At 41.0% G+C, this 18598-nt stretch overlaps 2 protein-coding genes across 2 annotated transcripts; one reads left to right on the forward strand and one right to left on the reverse strand.

Annotated features, from left to right (window-relative positions):
• Nucleotides 1-9095: 9095 nt before the first annotated feature.
• On the forward strand, nucleotides 9096-12921 carry LOC110153198 (cytoplasmic dynein 2 intermediate chain 2-like). The gene is made up of 9 exons (XM_055164975.1): nucleotides 9096-9173; nucleotides 9281-9541; nucleotides 9620-9729; nucleotides 9900-10057; nucleotides 10334-10443; nucleotides 10524-10688; nucleotides 10767-10999; nucleotides 12337-12494; nucleotides 12683-12921. Exons 1-9 carry the CDS (start codon nucleotides 9096-9098, stop codon nucleotides 12919-12921), a joined length of 1512 nt encoding a protein of 503 aa, XP_055020950.1.
• Nucleotides 12922-13254: 333 nt separating this feature from the next.
• Nucleotides 13255-16808, reverse strand: LOC129412654 (spectrin alpha chain, non-erythrocytic 1-like). Its single transcript, XM_055166873.1, has 7 exons — nucleotides 16667-16808; nucleotides 15030-15133; nucleotides 14749-14945; nucleotides 13890-13943; nucleotides 13671-13817; nucleotides 13446-13593; nucleotides 13255-13380 (listed from the first exon to the last, which is right to left on the reverse strand). Exons 1-7 carry the CDS (start codon nucleotides 16806-16808, stop codon nucleotides 13255-13257), a joined length of 918 nt encoding a protein of 305 aa, XP_055022848.1.
• Nucleotides 16809-18598: the final 1790 nt, after the last annotated feature.

Consider the following 18598-nt stretch of genomic DNA (forward strand, 5'->3'; position numbering starts at 1 on the left):
GTGACAAACTAATGAAAGAGAGAGGACAGCGAGAGAGAGAGAGAGGAGAGCAAGAGAGACGTATTACTGGAGTTGAGCCTGGCGGAGCTGGAGGGGGACCGGGGCACAAACACACAATGTGCCAGTGAAGTGATGAGGCCTGCATACTGAAGGAGAGGAGAGGGAGAGGGGGAGGAGGAGGAGGAAAGAGGGAGGAGGGGTGAGCTCAACATAACAGTCACGTATGGGCCCAGATCATAACTCCACATGTGCGAGTTGTAAATCCGAGAGGAGAGGGGCAGTTATGATTGACAGGAAAGGACGAGGGAGTCAAACCTCTGCCTGCATTGTCTCAGCGCTGGAGAGAGGGATGATGAAGTTGTAATAGCCGTAGTGTGATTGGTTGGCTCAAGTTGTTGTGCGGATATTTAGCTGGAAGGTTGACGATTCAATCCCAGCTCAAGCTATACTTAAGTGAAGGCTGACATTGACGTTGTAATTGTAACTGTTCTTGTTGAAGGTCTGCTCCTAGATTGTCTCAATGTAGATGTCATTCCTTTGCTTTTAAAGTTCCACAGTATGCCATGAAATCTAAATTTCCATGGATACAAGCAGGTGACAAGTTACAGGTCGGTGGTGAGGTGACCTAGACAGGCTGGCGCCACCTAGTGTCTCCGCTCAATTTCATTTCTCTCCAGTGACTAGGTCAGGAATCGGAATACACTTGAGATGACTCGCGGCGCTCCCCGTTTGTTTTACCGCTTGCGCCTTCCGTATTTGTATATGCTGTGTGGTACCTGGTGCCTGATTGGTGGGGTGTGGTTCCGTCGCAGTTGGGCTGGCACCGATGTTCGTTGTACCTAGTTGGAGGATTGACATCTCGCTCCTTCAATCCCTTTCCTACACATCCCATCATCTCAGACGTGTCTATCAACATATGTGGCCTCCCATTGCTACTAAAAACTGTGTATTGTGACTTGAGAGGTCGTTAGTGACCTACTATTTGTTTGTAACTGCCAGTTTTGCTCGGCCCTTGGGCATTCGTATTTTCTTTGAGTTACTTATCCCATTAGAAGTATTGTTTAGTTGTATTTGGAATTTTTTATTTATCTTATGTGAACCATCTTCTTTGTGTTATTATACTTACTTATGTTTACTTTATAAAAGCCACTTATATTACATTACATCTGGTTTGTGTTACTTTCCTTTGTCCCTAGCACTGGTTTGTAACAACACTAGATGGTTTGCAAGAACCCCAAAAGTTGCAGACCGTGCACCAGTCAATCAGCGAAGACCTGTGAAGCCATGAAGGAAAAACTCAAGCACCTGTCTAGGTCCCTTTTGTGGCATGGCACAACAGTAAACAAAGCGGTCGAGTTGGATGTAGATGAAGACAAACATTCTGTGTTGGCAATGATCCCCAAGATCAAGGATTTAATGCCAGAACAAAAAGAATGTTTGAGTTTTATCAAGGGGAAAGACGTTATTGCCCTTCTTCCTACGGGATTAGTGAAAAGCTTAATATGCCAGTTAGCCTCGTTAGCGGTGCATTACATACGTCACAACCAAATAGCAGTCAAGTGAACCGTCAAGTGAACAAATCCTAATGCTGGTCAAACGTTTTCCACGAAGTGAAACTGGCTGATGAATCAGGCTAGAGGTGACCCTTTTCTCAGTCAGAATGCAACATGTTTTTTTTTTTTTTTTCTTTTAGCAATAAACCTCTCCCAGAAAAAAGTGACATAGTGCACCTTTCAGTAAATGTAAGTAAATGCAAGTGTGACTGAGTGATTAGTATTGAGAAGCTGTCAGCGCAGATTTGCAGCCACCGAGAACAGCAGTGGACGGGTAATACCATGGGAAGTGTATTTGGGAAAAAGAAAATAATAGTTATTAAAATTGTTGTAATAAACCGAGTAATCAAGCACTGTTTTTATTTTTATTTGTTATATTTTTAGGAATGAAAAATAACTGCACAATACAAGGTGAACACAAACAGTAATGCCGAAAAGGAGCCAGAATTGTCATAGTTTCCAATTCAATAAGGCTAATACCTATTCCATTAAGATGCCTAGGAGAGAAATTACATATTAATATTTATTACTTTATCTAATTAGGCCAGCCTATAATTATTTCATGCATCTGCCCCACGTGTGCTGAATAGAAATGAGCCAATTGAGCAAAAACGTGTCTAAAATTTGCAGAAGTAGACCATACAAGCTGTGGCATCGGTGATAAAATGTAATGTATTTGTGTACAAACATTAGCTGTGTGATGGTTGATGGTATTGATGAATAATGCATGATGGCCCAGCATACATTAAGGCGCGGTTGTACGTGTGTGTCATAGAAATGTATGGTGAAATATGAAGTAGTACCGCTCGAGTCATGTAAAGGTGTCAGGTTATGGGAATGTAAAAAGCAGAGGTTTTCAACATGTGGTGTGGGGACAAATGGTGCGTTCATTTCTCTGGGTAATGATCTGCTGGAGTTCCAAACATAAAAAATAAAATAAAATGAAATAAATAACCAGATTTACAACTAGATTTTTGTTCTTATTTTTTATGAATGCATACAAATTTAATTATATTAAGTGCAAAGTTTGGACCGAAGTTTCAAGATTAGAACTGAGTGCAAGTAAATTTTACAAATGCAGATGGTGTCCTGGGTATATTTGAAGTAAGATATTAGAGCTGGTTTAGATTTAGATCAATCCTGCTTTATCCATGGGGTTCAGGATGATGATGATGATGAAATTAAACTTTTGCCATAGTGATTATACATTTAAAACAAAATAGGGCTGAACAATGAATTTGATTCATTTGTGTTTTTAATAGTGGATGAGCAGAGTGGCTGGGCACTCTCTTAGAGATAGGGTGATAGCTCGGATTAGAGCTGCTGCTCCTTCGCGTCAAGAGGAGCCAGCTGATGTGGCTCGGGCATCTCTTCCGGATGCCTCCTGAACGCCTCCCTGGGGAGGTGTTGGGGGCATGTCCCACAGGAAGAAGACCCAGGACACGTCTCTCGGATGGCCTGGGAACACCTCGGGATCCCCCCGGAAGAGCTGGAGGAAGTGTGTGTGGAGAAGGAAGTCTGGGAGTCCCTGCTTTGACTGCTGCCCCCATGACCCGGCCCTGGATAAAGTGGAAGAAAATGGATGGATGGATGTTTTTAATAATCGAGATTTAGAAAAATTGCTAAATCGTGAAACTGAGGATTAAAGAACTGGCACTGTGAGAAGAAAAACACTTTAATGTAAACTATTAAAATTTAAATACATATCTATAAATGTAACTGAAGGCAATTTACAATTTCTTAAATAAAAGGATAAGATAAGAATAAAAGAGCTTCCCCTGTTACACTGTGAAAGGCCAGCACTCTAACTCGTAATGGTCCAGTGTGCAAAAAAAAATATTTTATTTAAATATTTGAATAGGAAAAAGTCCTCAAATTTTTGCATTTAACAGGAAGGACCTTGCTTTTTCACATGCATAGGCTGATATTTCCAGAGGACTCCCCAATATTCAAACATCCCTGAACTACCCCACAGGTGGTTTTGGCCAGTTTCCCATTTCGGTCAATTTTTAAGCGATTATTTCCCTAATGCTTTAAGTATAGCAGTTAACTCCAATGTTTAATACACTTGATTACATGGCAAACAAAACGACGCACTGACTCACAGCTCCCTTCTTTAGTCAATGGGAGAGCTTTCCTATGGGGATCTTTTGTACATAAGTGGCAACAAATATATCAAATCCAGGGAGAGGGAGGTGGGCTGCATTATTGAGCCATGGGATTAGCTTTGTTTACCACGTTGCTACCTTTAATCTCCCTTCATCCCCGATCACTGGCTTGGAGTATGACAAATTTATTTATAATTTGGTTAATATGTGCTAAGATGTGTGCACAAGGCGGGGGTGTGGGGGGGCGGGGAGGCGTTTGACGTCCTTCACTCGACACAATGCGGTGAAAATGGCCAGGGACACTTCTCACTCTCGCAGGCTTGTCTCTCCGCGCATACCGATAGCGGCTAATCGATAGCATCTTTTAATTGAAAATAGATGGAGAGTGTTTATGTGCGGCGGAGACTGCTGCTTTAGCCTTGCACTACTAAAGCCTGGGGATTTGAAGAGGCTGTGTCTTTAGGATCTTGTTTGTGAATAGAAGTTTTCCATAAATATTCATATAAAGTACGCAGCTGAAGTGTCTTGCCCAAGGACAGTTTAGGTATGTGTTCAGTCTCAATGGAGATGTTATTTCTTTGCACAGATTGTTCCAAGGTACGTCATTTTACTTGTATGTGACTCCTTAGTGACAAGCAGGTGGTGCTACCAAGCAAAGTTACAGGTCAGATCTATGGAGAAGCGAGCCCACTCAAAAAGAATACATATTGATTAGTGTATTTTTAAGGACATAATTACAACACATGTAATTTAAGAAATGCTAAATAGTTAAAGGTACTATATTATACAAACTGGACTATTTGAGATTTTAGTCAAGTTCAAATGTTGTTACCTTAGTGGCGGTTCTAGGATATTTCTGAAACAGGCAGTGTTGGGGAGTAACAGATTACATGTACCGGAGTTACGTAATCAGAGTACTAAGTATGAGTACTAATTACCAGTAACAGTTACAGTTACTGTTTGAATGAGTGGTAATTGGATTACAGTTACTTTGTTGAAATAAATGTCTAAACCAAAGCTAAACCAGGACTAAAACAAGGACTAAAACAGGATTTAACAGGATTTAACAGGACTAAACCACATTGTGCAGCCCGTGTCTCCTCCTCCTCTTCTATCAATAATATTTTTAATTTGGTTAAGTAAAGACTGGGCTTTTTATTTTCTTTTATCAGACAAAACGTCTTATGTTACGATATCCCCGTCTTTGCTGCTCTACAGCAAACCAAGTAATCCAAAGTATTCAGATTACGTTACTCACTTTAAGTAATTTAATGGAAACCCGTTAGAAACTACATTTTGGGGTATGTAATCTGTAATCTGTAGGGGAATACATTTTAAAAGTAACCTTCCCAACACTGGAAACAGGGGCCATTAAGTACAGGCAAAGTACAGGGGACATCCAAGCACACAAATGATTATTTCAGTTCTGTGAAAATATGAACACAGACAGTAAAAACAAAAACAAAAACAAAGCCCTCTACAGGTCTGTTTCTTCTCCCATTAAGTTGTATTGACATAATAGATCTACTGCCGTCAAGAGTTTGGGGGTGGAATTGCATCAGTGATCATTGAATTCTCTGGTTGTTCTTGTCAACTGATTGACAGAACAGGGGCACTTCAGGGGCCAGTCAGATTAGAGGTGGGGCCATGGGGACCCCTGTGGCCCCTCCACTAGAACTGCCCCTGTGTCACCTCCTAAAAACATACCTGGAGTTGTGTATTGTTTCATTCACACATGTTTGAGTAATTCTTTATTATTAGTCTGTCTACATCTCCAAAGCTGAAAATGTTCTGTTCCACCTTGTGATGTCATGAAGCAGTAGTTTTCAAGTTAACAGTTACCTTTTACTTTTAGTTCAGTAGAGATGCGCAATGCCAGAGCTGATATTATCCAAATGATTCTAGTTATGGTGTATGGAGTTTAAAAACATACCGGAGCACTTCCTGGATTACCACATGACACCACAAGTTGGAACAGTTTTCCTTTTGAGAGAAGAACTGTCCTAAATATTGTGTGTTAAACGTGTGAAAGAAACAAAACACAACTCCAGGTCTGTTTGTCATGAGGAAACAACATTATAGATCAGAAAACAGTGTAATTGGGCACTTTAATTTAAATGTCATACTGCGGAACATCCCAGGCAAAGCAATCTCCATGGGGACAAACAGGTAGAGACGACGAACCGAAAATTCACAGTGCACATTTAAAAATTATTTCAAAGACAAAAGCGCCTGTTGATGCCTGATATAGACGTAGCCTATTTAACAGTGGAAAAATGCATGGTTTTCTTTGTGAGCTCAACGATCTGCCCAGTCCTATTTTTGTATCTAAGGACGCATTGAAAATCCAAAGCGGTAACGCCATTAGTCAAAGATGGAATGTTTAATCATCCCTCTCCCTGGCTATTGATTTACCATTAGCCGACAACTATTTAAAGCAAACCGAGCTAGCATCCCCACTCCCAGACAATGGCGTTCTCTTAATCACCAATGCCCCGACCTTGGACTTGTTTTGGGCCCGTATCACGACATCACATCACGTACTTCCTGATAGCGTGCATGCGAGGACGATGCATCATCCGTCTATGCCCCCGGGAGGCTATGGAGATTGTGCTTGGGAGTGAACATAAGGCATTCATGAGGGGACATAAAAGGTGGAAAGACGAAGATACAAGACAATGGCGCGGTGAAATGGGTCCCCAGCGCAAGAGCAATTGGGCGTCGGTGATGTTTTTTCCGGCGGTAAACACAACAGGTTTTGTAAATACAGAAAGCACTGGCTGGGTTTGATTGGCCGCTCTCGAGAGGGGGGTTACTGTAGCGGAAATATCATTGGGAGATTGGCAGACTCTCTGTTGACCTGTACAGGGAGAGAGCAGGTTTGGGGAAAAAATAATCTTTTAGTTTGGATTTTCAATTTTTTGGATAGCCGCTGCAAATAGTGTGTTAGCTATTGAACGGTGGTTTTCTGATTAGACAAGTTTTACTCAGATGCCCTACCTGATGCGTATCTCTGTGTTCATCCGGCTTTAATATACCGTTAGAAATAGATAGTATTTTTTTCTTCTTTATATGTTTCTTTGAGCCTGCAGGGTGGACAATATCAGATGTGCAGGTCTTGTTTCCATGGAGATATCATTGCTTTGCCTGAAATGTTCCACAGTTACCCTCTATCTAGCGTTTAGTCTATTATATGTCTTCTTTTATTGAAAAAAAATGTAGTCTTCTCAACATATCTGACGTGTTGCTTGGCCAAGTGGTGTCTCCTGCTTGGAGATTGGCTTAATGTCATACTGTGGAACATTACATCTAAATAAATTACATCTCCAAGAAGGAATCCACCTTACAACTAATCCAAAACCCCGCATGAAGAATAGCACTTGCTGGCTTGTGTTTTCATTCTTGTTTAACTGTTTAAAGGTGAAATAGGGCTGGACAATCTATCATTTGGAAAATCGAAAATCGCAATCTCAGACAATGATTTTGGGAGCGTCAAAGCCACGTTTATTTTTTTTGTTTTTGTTTTTTGCATTGCTCCTAAAGTCCAATTTTAAGGGCAAAGTTTAGTTCTGCGTTGACTTAACGCGCACTGCCGCCGTCGCCTTCCCACCGTCGTTTTTGATTTATGGGTCTGTGAGGTCTATGCGCCGCAAAGTAATTCACCACCACAACACTAGGAGGCTAAGATTTAAACATGGCGTTTGTGTGAAGTTTAACGTAAACCATCTCCAACGTAATGGAAGCACAGAACAGACTCACCATCATCAGAACATCATCTGTCAGAGAGAGAACACTCATATTCCACTGAGTCATGTCCTTTAGTCTGACCACATCAGTGCACAAGGAGCGAGCTGTTCTTATCAGCGCTTATAGTTTATGCAAATGAGCCATGTGGTTTTAAGTTCTGTTTCTGTAAAATGTAAACAAATCTGCGCAAATGGTCCAGGATCAAATCGTTCGTGCAGGCGTGATGTAAGTTTCTGATATTTGCAAATGTTCATGTGGACTAGAACATGATTTGAAAAAAAAATCATAGATGAAATCGACATCGCAATATCTGCCAGAAAATCACAATTACATTTTTTTTCTAAAAATTGTTTGGCTAGGTGAACTATGTAACTTTTTGGTTGGGATCCATCCCCTACTTGTTTCTATGAATGTGTCATTGGTCTGCCTGGAATGTTCCACAGTATGACATTAAACAACTCTACTTTACATTTATTCAATTACAGGTGGTTTTATAGCCCAGAAAAACAGGCATTCTGACTGTGAGCGGGGTTGCCTCTCCACAGATCTGACCTGTAACTTGGTCTGGTTTGGTCTCCAGGAAGATAGAAAGGTTTAATACCATACTGTGAAATATTCCAGACATTACAATAACTCCGCCACGAAGAAAAGCATTTGACGAACCCTCCACCAGGAAAGTTACGCAATGCACCTTTAACTTTTGATAAATCCATAATGATTGCCTGTTCAGTAATTTCAAAGTAAAGTGCATAATCAATACTGTCCTATGTAAATGTATGCAGCCTCCCGAACAGAGCAGGTGATATAGAGGCTTCGTATGCGCGTTGACAGGCAGCTATAAATCGTGTAGCGGAGCAGATGTTGGTTTGTCTCACACTGTGATCCATGGCGTGTCAACAGTTCTAACCCAGATTCTGTTCCTGATGAGCGCTTTGGGTGCGCTTTGTTCACGCGGCGACGTCAACTGTGCCACAAACTTCGCCAGAGTCAGGACTTGTTGCCTTGTTGTTTTTTCAGTTCTGTAACTACATAGCAGAGAAAAAGAAAGAAAATAATCCATTCTAAGTCTTATTGCATACTGTTGTTGTGTCCTTGTGGATCGCACTCACCCATCTCACTAGGTTTACTTATTTGTATTAACTTGACCTCACGTACCTTGTCTGTTGCTACTTATCACCATTCTTTATGTGACCATCATTAAAAAATTACTGTTATGTGATAATTAATAACTGATCATTGTTTTTATAATTAATAAAAACAAAAATATTCAAGTTAAATTATATCAATACATACCCACAATGGCACCAAACATGTATGCAGAGGTGTCTGGATTAACCTGCTTGAAAACAACACTTTGGCTGTGTCCCAATTCAAAGGGCTGCAGCCTCCAAAGGCTGTGAAGGCTGGGTCCTTCGTCGGCCGCGAAGGCTGCAGCCCTTGAACTGGCCTCCGTGGACCGCCAGGCCGTTGCGGAAATGGGACAGGTCTAGCCCTCGGAGCCGCTCCCCGGATGTGTCCTCCGTTCGCGGCCCCATCTCCATGGAAACGAGGCCTAGCATTTTGATTTCAAAAGGAAGGTGGACCTTTTATTCAAAGGTCTTACACATAAGGGTAACATATGAAGTAAGAATGGGGCAGAAAAGTAGCTGTTTCAATCTAGAACCGATTTATTAAAATTGGATTTAGCATGTTTAGCGACGAGACCGTAGACTCAGTCTGTGTCCAGTCACTGTGGAGACAGTCCCAACACTCGGAGCAGCATTCGGTATGTAGCGAAGGTCAACATGTCTAGTTCATGTTAATCAGATGTTAGTTGAGTTAAATATTGTCAGTATTGTATTGATTGTAAATATTGATCACATCTGGTTTTAGAGACGCTGCCAGACCAAACAGCTGCGGAGTGCAGACGCAGAGGCACAGTCTGTGATCACCAGCTTTAGCGGTACACAAACCCAGTTCGAGGACAAAGATGAGCACACTCTGTATGAACCAAACCCAAAGGAGCTCGACAAACCTGAACTAAAGCACTTTCTGGACCGAGTGGTGGAAAGTGTTATCCGAGAGATAGTCAAAAATGCCAGAAGTCACGCATTTGACGGATTTAAAGTCAGCTGGGAGGACCACTGTGATCTTGTCCGTAAAAGATTTAATATAGACTGTATGCTTGATGAGCAAGTCATAACAGTGAAGTTATGTGTTGTGTGCTTACAGGTTTCATGTCTTCATTGTCTTGAGCATCCCAGCGCTAAGGAGAGAGGTCTACATGTGACGTGTATATCCTGGAACTGTACTGGTTCTGTTGTTTCCTGTGGTTTTGGCCGGTATGGTTTGTTAAATAATCACCTTTAGGCTTTCGTAAGTAGCCAGAGTATATGAAACAGCTTAAATGTAGGCTAAGGTTATGGCATATTTTAACCGTTAGAAAGAATAATACCAGAAAGAATAATTCACAATTCATTTATTTAGTTACTTTTGTTTTCTTTTTGTATAGGATAGATGATGGGGACTGGAGCACAGAAAAATCTTTTGTCTGTACATGGAACCTGAACAGAAAAGGCCTGAGTCCCACACATGCTGACACGGTCATAGATGTCCCAACAGCAGTAACGGCTCTGTGCTGTCACCCAGACCAGCCAGCCCTCATAGCAGGTAGGGAAGAACTGTTTAATGTGTAACACTTGCATAGTTTTCAAAAGTAGAAATCCAATGTATAATATTGCAACAGATGTGACTATAATTAAAACCATTTAAAGCAACAAAAATAGCAGATTAAAAATAAAACAAATACGTGTATTTTTTCAAATATGGTATAGGTATAGTAATATTTCTGCACTTTTTTGTCTGCCCCTATATCTGTGATGTATTTAAAAGTCAAATTCTAGCTTTTGCTTTTTTAATGCCTGTAAATATGTGGTCTGCTTGCAGGGGGTCTTTACAGTGGAGAAGTGGTAGTTTGGGACACTAGCCGCACTCAGGATACAGTGTTGGCCCAAACCAGTATATTGGCGGACAGTCACAGAGAGCCAGTTTATAAGGCACATATCTACGTTACAATAGATTGTCTTTTGGGACAGAAAGGCTGATGTCATACAAAGCTTCTTTTTTTTGTCCTTAGGTGTCATGGGTGCCCCTTCAGAAGAAGGGTGTGTTTGGGATTCTCAGTGCTTGTTCTGGAGGGAGAATCCTACTGTGGAACTTGGACCAAAGCAGCCTAATTCTCAGCACAGGCTATGCGTTAATTTTGCAACAAGTTCCTCATAGCAGTAGTGCTGGCTTTAAGGTGAGAGACTATAGCAAACACTTAAAACATCAGTGTTGTTTTTGAACAACACTTACTCCTTTTTTTTTTTTTTGTCAGACAAGAGGCAGTAGTAACATTGGAGTCACTGCTCTGGCTAGATCATTCTGGGATTCTGACACATTCTTGGTTGGTTCGGAGGGAGGCTTGCTCCTCAGATGCTCTTTCTCATCTCAGAAGCTGGCAATGGTTGCTTCTGAGGGCCAGAATGTCTCATTAAGAGCTCCAGCAGTCTTTTCATTTAGAAAACACAGTGGTCCTATCCATTCTATACACTGTTCTCCTTTCCACAGGTAGGCACTCTTATGTACTCCATACAGGTGCTATCCAATAAATAAGTAGACTATAGTTTAAATACATTTTTCTCTCAAGAAATGAAAAGTACCTCTTTTTTTTTTAAAATAATTTAGAAATGTTTGTCTTTACAAATTTTGTGGGTTTTACACTATTGACACTCACAGAAAAACATAGATTTTTGCCTTATGAGTATTATAATCAAGTTGTTTTTGGATAAATAGTACTTTTACAATGTAATATTGTAATTAATTAGATAGCCCTTGTATAAACATAATATTTCTGAAGTGACAATGTGTCTGTAATGTTTTATTTCAGAAACGTCTTTGTAAGTGCTGGGACGGACGGACTCGTGCACATCCACTCTCTGCTCCAGGCCAACCCAGTGCTTTCTCTCCCAGTTTCTGATTCTTGCATTTTCCAGGTGCAATGGTCCCCAAGCAGACCTCTAGTGTTTGCTGCAGCAAGTAGTCAAGGTATTCATTCATTATTCGCCCTCTGAATAAAATGTAGTTAGCTTGCATTAAAATATAAAAAAAAAAAAGTTAGAACAGTTTTTGAGTTATAGATGTACTAATGACACTGAAACTAACTGCAGCTAATTTATTATCATCTTGCTACAGTGGGGGATGACTCTACAATCTTAATACTATACTTTCATTTTCTAGGTGAGGTGCAGATTTTTGATCTAGGACATGGGTCTTTGAAGCCTACTGCCACCATTGAGAAGGGTGGCAGTGGTCAAGCTGCGACGTGTTTGGCGTTTAACTCCCATAACACTCACCTCTTGGCTGTGGGGAAAACTGATGGCACAGCCAGCATATGGCAGCTCAGTGGTGACTTGACAGAGCAGGGTCCTAGAGAAATCAGTCAGCTAGACCACATAGCCAAACAAGTGGCAGAATGAGATGCATGACCTTCATGCTTTTCTCATCAGAAGCTGCAATGTTCTCATTAAGATTTTTCATTTAGAAAACACAGTGGTCATTCATTCTATACACTGTTCTCCTTTCCACAGGTAGCAGTCTTATGTACTACATACAGGTGCTATCCAATAAATAAGTAGACTATAGTTTAAATACATTTTTCTCTCAAGAAATGAAAAGTACCTCTTTTTAAAAAAAAATAATTTAGAAATGTTTGTCTTTAGTAATTTTGTGGGTTTTACACTATTGACACTCACAGAAAAACATAGATTTTTGCCTTATGAGTATTAAAATCAAGTTGTTTTTTGATAAATAGTACTTTTACAATGTAATATTGTAATTAATTAGATAGCCCTTGCATAAACATAATATTTCTGAAGTGACAATGTGTCTGTAATGTTTTATTTCAGAAACCTCTTTGTAAGTGCTGGGACGGACGGACTCGCGCACATCCACTCTCTGCTCCAGGCCAACCCAGTGCTTTCTGTCAGAGTTTCTGATTCTTACATTTTCCAGGTGCAATGGTCCCCAAGCAGACCTCTAGTGTTTGCTGCAGCAAGTAGTCAAGGTATTCATTCATTATTCGCCCTCTGAATAAAATGTAGTTAGCTTGCATTAAAATGTAAAAAAAAGTTAGAACAGTTTTTGAGTTATAGATCTACTAATGACACTGAAACTAACTGCAGCTAATTTATTATCGTCTTGCTACAGTGAGGGATGACTCTACAATCTTAATACTATACTTTCATTTTCTAGGTGAGGTGCAGATTTTTGATCTAGGACATGGGTCTTTGAAGCCTACTGCCACCATTGAGAAGGGTGGCAGTGGTCAAGCTGCGACGTGTTTGGCATTTAACTCCCAGAACACTCACCTCTTGGCTGTGGGGAAAACTGATGGCACAGCCAGCATATGGCAGCTCAGTGGTGACTTGACAGAGCAGGGTCCTAGAGAAATCAGTCAGCTAGACCACATAGCCAAACAAGTGGCAGAATGAGATGTGTTAACCTTTGGATGACATGAAAAAAATCTTTAATAAATAAATACACAAAACAACATGTTTCCAGTTCTAACCAGAAGCGTTTAATAAAAGCACACTGCAGTTTTCAAGGTGTTTACATTAACAGTGTATTATTCAGTGAAAGCAAATGCTAAAACGGCTAAACATTCACGTTCAGATACAGACAGTTATTATATTATTAGAAGCACATAGTTAGGACAAAGGTAAATGGCTATCACTGAGTATTTCTAGTGCCACATTCATGCAGTTTCAGCTTTGTGTCTGAGTGTGAAGCAAACGCATCTCGATTGATCACTGGGGAGCTATGAATCAGTTAACAAAAAGCGAGCGGGTAAATTCAACAAAGTCGAATGCTGAGGGCATCTCGCGACCCTTGCTGTCTAAGTAGGGTTTCATGTGTGACAGGCAGTAGTCTGCCTGCTCCTTGGTTAAATTCTGAAAGAAACAGAGAGTTAGACATTGCATTGAATCTGTATTCTAATAAAAGGCACACATCTTACCTGATAGAGTTCCTCTTTTGTGACGTAGGGTTTGTTCTCTGTGCTGAGTGCTCTGAAGGCGCTCTCAATCTCTTCACTGGATTTGACGTTTTCTGTCTCATGGCTTATCATAAAGGCCATGTATTCTTGTAAAGACACATTTCCATCCCTGTGAACATGTTACTTAAATAAAAAAAGAGTAAGGGAATACACTACATTCAGTTTTTAATTATTTTAATTGCAAACCTGTTGGGATCTACTGTGTCAAGAATGGCTTCAAACTCAGGATCTGGCTCTCCTTCTTCCACCATCGGCAGGTCATAGCCCAGTGATCTCAAACAGGACTTGAACTCCTGGTGGTTTAGCCTTCCCGACTTTTCCTTGTCGAAGTGTCTACAAAAACATGTAAACTGATCAGGTTTGTCCATATACTTGGAGTAGCTGGTTAATGATGGAGTTTCTTACTTGAACATCATGCTGAACTCCTTTAAAGCCTCTTCTGTCACCCCTGTTGTGTTCCTAAAGTCAGGGGGACAGGATTTCACCATCAGTGTGTGAATGTGAAAGAATGTTTTGTTGAGGCCTTGTGTCAGAGTCCTGCATGGGTAAATTTTTGGAGACCCGCACCTGCTTGCACCCGCGCAGTACCCACCTGTTAACCCATGATTATATCAAAGTTAAACCCCCACCCGCCCGGACCCGTTAACATTACCCGCCCGTGATAAATCACACACAAAATAAAACTATTCTAACTGAAGCATCCATCAGAATACAAATTGAAAAGTTACGACTTCATGAATTACAATCAGGAAATCAGTACGAATAAAATTCAAAGACATGAGTTTACTGTCAAAAATGTGACTTTACTTCACAGGCATTATTTACTGAGCAGAAGAAACATTGATCAGGAATGCTGAATTTTTGCGCCGCACATGTCACGGACTGAACCAGGACTGATCCCAGGAGTGAACCAGAAGGACTAAACCAGAACTGAACCAGGACTAACTGTCGGGACGAGCCCAGAGGCGCGCCAGCGTAGACCGTTGGGTGACCACGAAAGGACCGGCGCATAGCTCTGCACCCTATGGAGGTACGCGCAACCGTCACCCGATTGTGCTTTGCGGACACCCTGCTCCATGGGCTCAGGGTTCTCTCTCTCTTAAGTCCAAGATCAGTACTAGTGTAGTCCTGGTTTAGTCCTGATTTAGTCCTGATCCGCCAGTGTGTAATCAGTACCCGCCCGCATATCCGCCCATAAAATTCCAGAACGTTAAAAACTATTTGATATGGTGCAGGACTCTGCCTCGTGTGCATGTTTGTGTACCTGGCTTGTATCTGCTGCTCCAGGTTATGTTGCATCCTGATCCATAGTTGATCCAGTTGGTCCCACTGCTGTGCAAGACTCACTGTGCTGTGTTCTGTGTATTTGTTGTCCAGTATCAGCGCTTCTTCCATTGCTGCACCCAAGTCTTCAATCTTCTTCAGCTGGCTCCGCATGGCTCGGATCTCCTGGTGTTTACGCTATAAACAAAATAGGCAAATAACCATACCATCACAATAGTTTCTACTGCATTAGCAATAAATCCTCATACATTAAAAACTAACCTTGGTGGCTTCTAATTGGGACTCCAAGGTACCAGATTCCTCCACCATGCAAGATCTAGAGATCAAAAGTAACTTAAGATCCCAAGTAACATGGTTAATAATACCTTAAGATACCATTGTAAAACTTTATTACACCAATTAAATGTTAAGGCTCTGTCAATGTCTAAACTGCTCGTTATTTCCATTTTAATATTTAATCCATGCCATTTAACTACTGGTAACCCAAACCATGCATTTTTCTGGTTAGGGCTACAGCACACTGGCCCTGTGGCATTAGTATGATGAAAATGAACTTGCTAATGGCACGTATTATATGTGAATAAAAGGTGGGATAAATCTGTCTACAGAGACAACTGTACATTTGGTGACTGTTAGTAAAACCCAAACTGATGTGTGTGAGGTAAAGCAGGCCAGGGCACAGATCAGAGGCAATGGAAAACCAAAAAAGCTCGAAAGAGATTGACCGAATTTATTGAGATGGACAAACACAATCTTCTCGTCTTAGTCTAATATGCTATTTTCACTACAACTGTGTATAATTTTTCCTATTTGGACAACATTTTAGTAGCTAGCATGTTTAGCGACGACAGTTTTTCAGTTTTCGATTTTGTGTTTAAATGAAGAATGGAAAAAACGGATAACGGCCGTTTCCCGTTTACGTGACTTCCGTGACTGCGATGCCGGACTTTTGCACCGCATACGGACTGAATCAGGACGGATCCAGGTCCGAGACCAGAGCGGGACTGAGACCGGGACCAGACCGGGACCAGACCGGGACCAGGGCGAACTCCGAGCTTTGACTCCGAGCCTCCACGGGGTCCGAGCCTCAGCTTCGAGCTCCGGCCCTGCCGTGGGCTCTGAGCCTCCGGTCTGGTCCCGGTCTGGTCCCGGTCTGGTCCTGGTCTTGTCTCGGTCTTGGTCTCAGGCCCGCTCTGGTCCCGGTCTGGCTGAGACTGGGACAGAGCTGCTCTGAAAAGAAAATTCATGTAAAACAGATTTCTCATTGTTCTAACATTAGATGTGACAGAGTGAACAGACACAGTCAGGTCGTATCTACACCAGTGTCTGCACAAATCTGTTAAATGAGCCTCATGTCCATCATAAATCTGACCTGTCCAGGCAGGATTATTTACTCTTCACTTTACAAACATGCACAGATTGTTAAACGCAGATCATGTATTCTCTGAATGAAATGCACACGTTGGAGGTTTACATGATGTGATTTACAAGTAAATATGAGCTTTGATAGAGTCAGACTGAGTCTTTTTTCAGTTGAATGTATGAAATAATGTGTGTTTTCATCTTAACTCCGAGCTACACTGACCAACTGTTTACATGTTTACACTGTCCGTGAAAACGTGGAGTTTTCTCCTCGTACCTTCTTTAAATCACTCTGTGGGCTTCTTTTCCCCGAACAGTAAAAAACATGATGAGTGTTTGATGGAAATGTGTCCAAATATTAAAGTTGGAGCGGACTTTTCATCGCATTAGCTGCACATTACTGGGCAAACTTTAGCTCAAAACTCCGCGGTTCACGCAGTTAAAAACAAACTTATTTGACAGTTTTGTGGGAGTTATGGTCGTATTTTACGTTTACAGTTGTGTTAGTAATGATTTCCTAAAGTTAAAAATGTTACTCACATGTTTTTCTCCGCTCTCGGGACCGGCTTTTTGCTCCGTGTTTTCGAACATCTGATTGCCGACGCACGGTGCATGCTGGGATACTGAAGGCTGCGAAGGATACTCGGATGTGTCCTCCGTTCGCGGCCCCATCTCCATGGAAACGAGGCCGGTTTTAGGGCTGCATTTGAAGGCTGCATGACATAAAAATGAAATGGGACAGGCCTTTCACCGGAAGTGACGTATGCGGCCTTAAAACCAGCCTTTGGAGGCTGCAGCCCTCGAATTGGGACACAGCCCTTGTCTTTGAGAGAACTTCCTGCTTTTAGTGTCACATGACCTATTCAAACAACTATCTATTACTTCTACTTCTTGCATGAACATAGACAAAAACAATTAGCGCCCTCAACTGGACAGAACCAAAATACATAGACATACACTTAGGCTACATTTATGTGATGACGGTCTGAACAGAAGATGCAAAGTGGCGTCTCGTCTTCTCTTTTGATTTCGCGTTTAGACGAGCGTTTTCATCTCGTTTAGTTTTGTTTTTCGATTGGGTATGCATGGCAGGTGACTAGGTGACGCTAGGTGGTGGTGATGTATGTGACGTAAATGTGTACGCAATGTGAGCAGATCTGACCAGAGTTTTGCGTCTTGGGCAGTGTTGACTGAAACGCTACAGTGGAGTGTATTCAACTTTTCCACTCTGGAGGGTGGTTTCAGATTTTTACATTTTTAAGCCCCAAAAACATCATCACCTTCTAAACAAAAGGCACTTCTGATAAAATATTTTGTCATTTTTACTCACAAGTGTTATTGATCCACAAAGGAAATAACTTTGACACAAGTGTATAATTCAATAATATATTAACAAAAAGTAAAAAAAAAATAATATATATATATATATATATATATATATATATATATATATATATATATATATATATATATATATGGTAATAATAAGTTATAAATAAGTAGCAAAAAAAGAAAGCAAGAGATTGGTGTCAAATAAGGCATAATTATATAGACGTAAATGTACAAGTCAAAATAAAATTGAAAATACATAAAAAAATATCTCTGCTATATACAAGAGGTCGTACAGTTGTATGGAGTGTGATATTAATGTAGTCCTGAATCTTTCACTGTTTGAGCGGAGTTGCAGGAGCCTGTTATATGTAAATGTAAATGTATAACGTTCAGCTCAATCACTTGCTTACCTTTATCCAAAGACAGTGTAACTAAGTGCACATACTTATAATCAAGAGCCCAGGCTTCAGAAGTGAATAGAGTCTTGGCGTTCGCAGGCCCCGTCAGCCTTGTACAGATTGTTGCGCAGCATGTCCTTCTGTCACTGCCACACTGAGCTGTAAGGATTCTGTTTGACATTTGCCTCTCTCTCCCCAAAAAACCACTGATTCACGCACCGCCTCATGACAACGCAGCCACGCTAAATGTTAAGTAATGTCATTTCACAGCCAGACACGGGCGCCCTCCAGCTGAGAATCCTCCACACGCTATAGGATTTATGTTGCCGCGGAGACAATAGGTTACGCAATGCAGTCGGATTGTGATAATGGCCAACGCGTCGGGTCGTTTCGTGTTTCGTAGACGTGATGAATGCTTGGCAGCTGTTTAACCTTCAGCCTGTCAGTCAGTGAAATGTTTTGGACATAGTTATAATTCGTGAGTCTTCTGAAATCCATCATCTCTTCTATGGTGGTCAAATGGTTGTTATTTTAGGCGGTTCTTGGAAAAAAATTGAGAAAAAGTTTCAAATAGAACTGAATGACTTTGAAAACAGCACATTTTCTGACTGGCATTGCAAATTGGTTCAAAATTCAGATTTTTAAACATTTTAATGTTCATGGGAATACTCATTTAACAGAAGACTGAAATATGAATTGCTAAACTAATACAATAACTGCATGCATTTCAAAACCCGT

The sequence above is a fragment of the Boleophthalmus pectinirostris genome, unplaced genomic scaffold, assembly GCF_026225935.1.
Source record: "Boleophthalmus pectinirostris isolate CB_2022bp ecotype Guang Dong unplaced genomic scaffold, ASM2622593v1 HiC_scaffold_11, whole genome shotgun sequence".
NCBI lineage: Eukaryota > Metazoa > Chordata > Actinopteri > Gobiiformes > Gobiidae > Boleophthalmus > Boleophthalmus pectinirostris.

Coding starts and splice junctions, on each gene's coding strand:
- LOC110153198 (XM_055164975.1), top strand. CDS start 9,096: ATGTTTAGCGACGAGACCGTAGACTCAGTCTGTGTCCAGTCACTGTGG. Junction 9,730..9,899: donor GTTTCCTGTGGTTTTGGCCG/GTATGGTTTGTT, acceptor CTTTTTGTATAG/GATAGATGATGGGGACTGGA. Junction 12,495..12,682: donor TGCTGCAGCAAGTAGTCAAG/GTATTCATTCAT, acceptor TTCATTTTCTAG/GTGAGGTGCAGATTTTTGAT.
- LOC129412654 (XM_055166873.1), bottom strand. CDS start 16,808: ATGGAGATGGGGCCGCGAACGGAGGACACATCCGAGTATCCTTCGCAG. Junction 14,946..15,029: donor CCCAATTAGAAGCCACCAAG/GTTAGTTTTTAA, acceptor TTTTGTTTATAG/CGTAAACACCAGGAGATCCG. Junction 13,381..13,445: donor CAAAAGAGGAACTCTATCAG/GTAAGATGTGTG, acceptor TGTTTCTTTCAG/AATTTAACCAAGGAGCAGGC.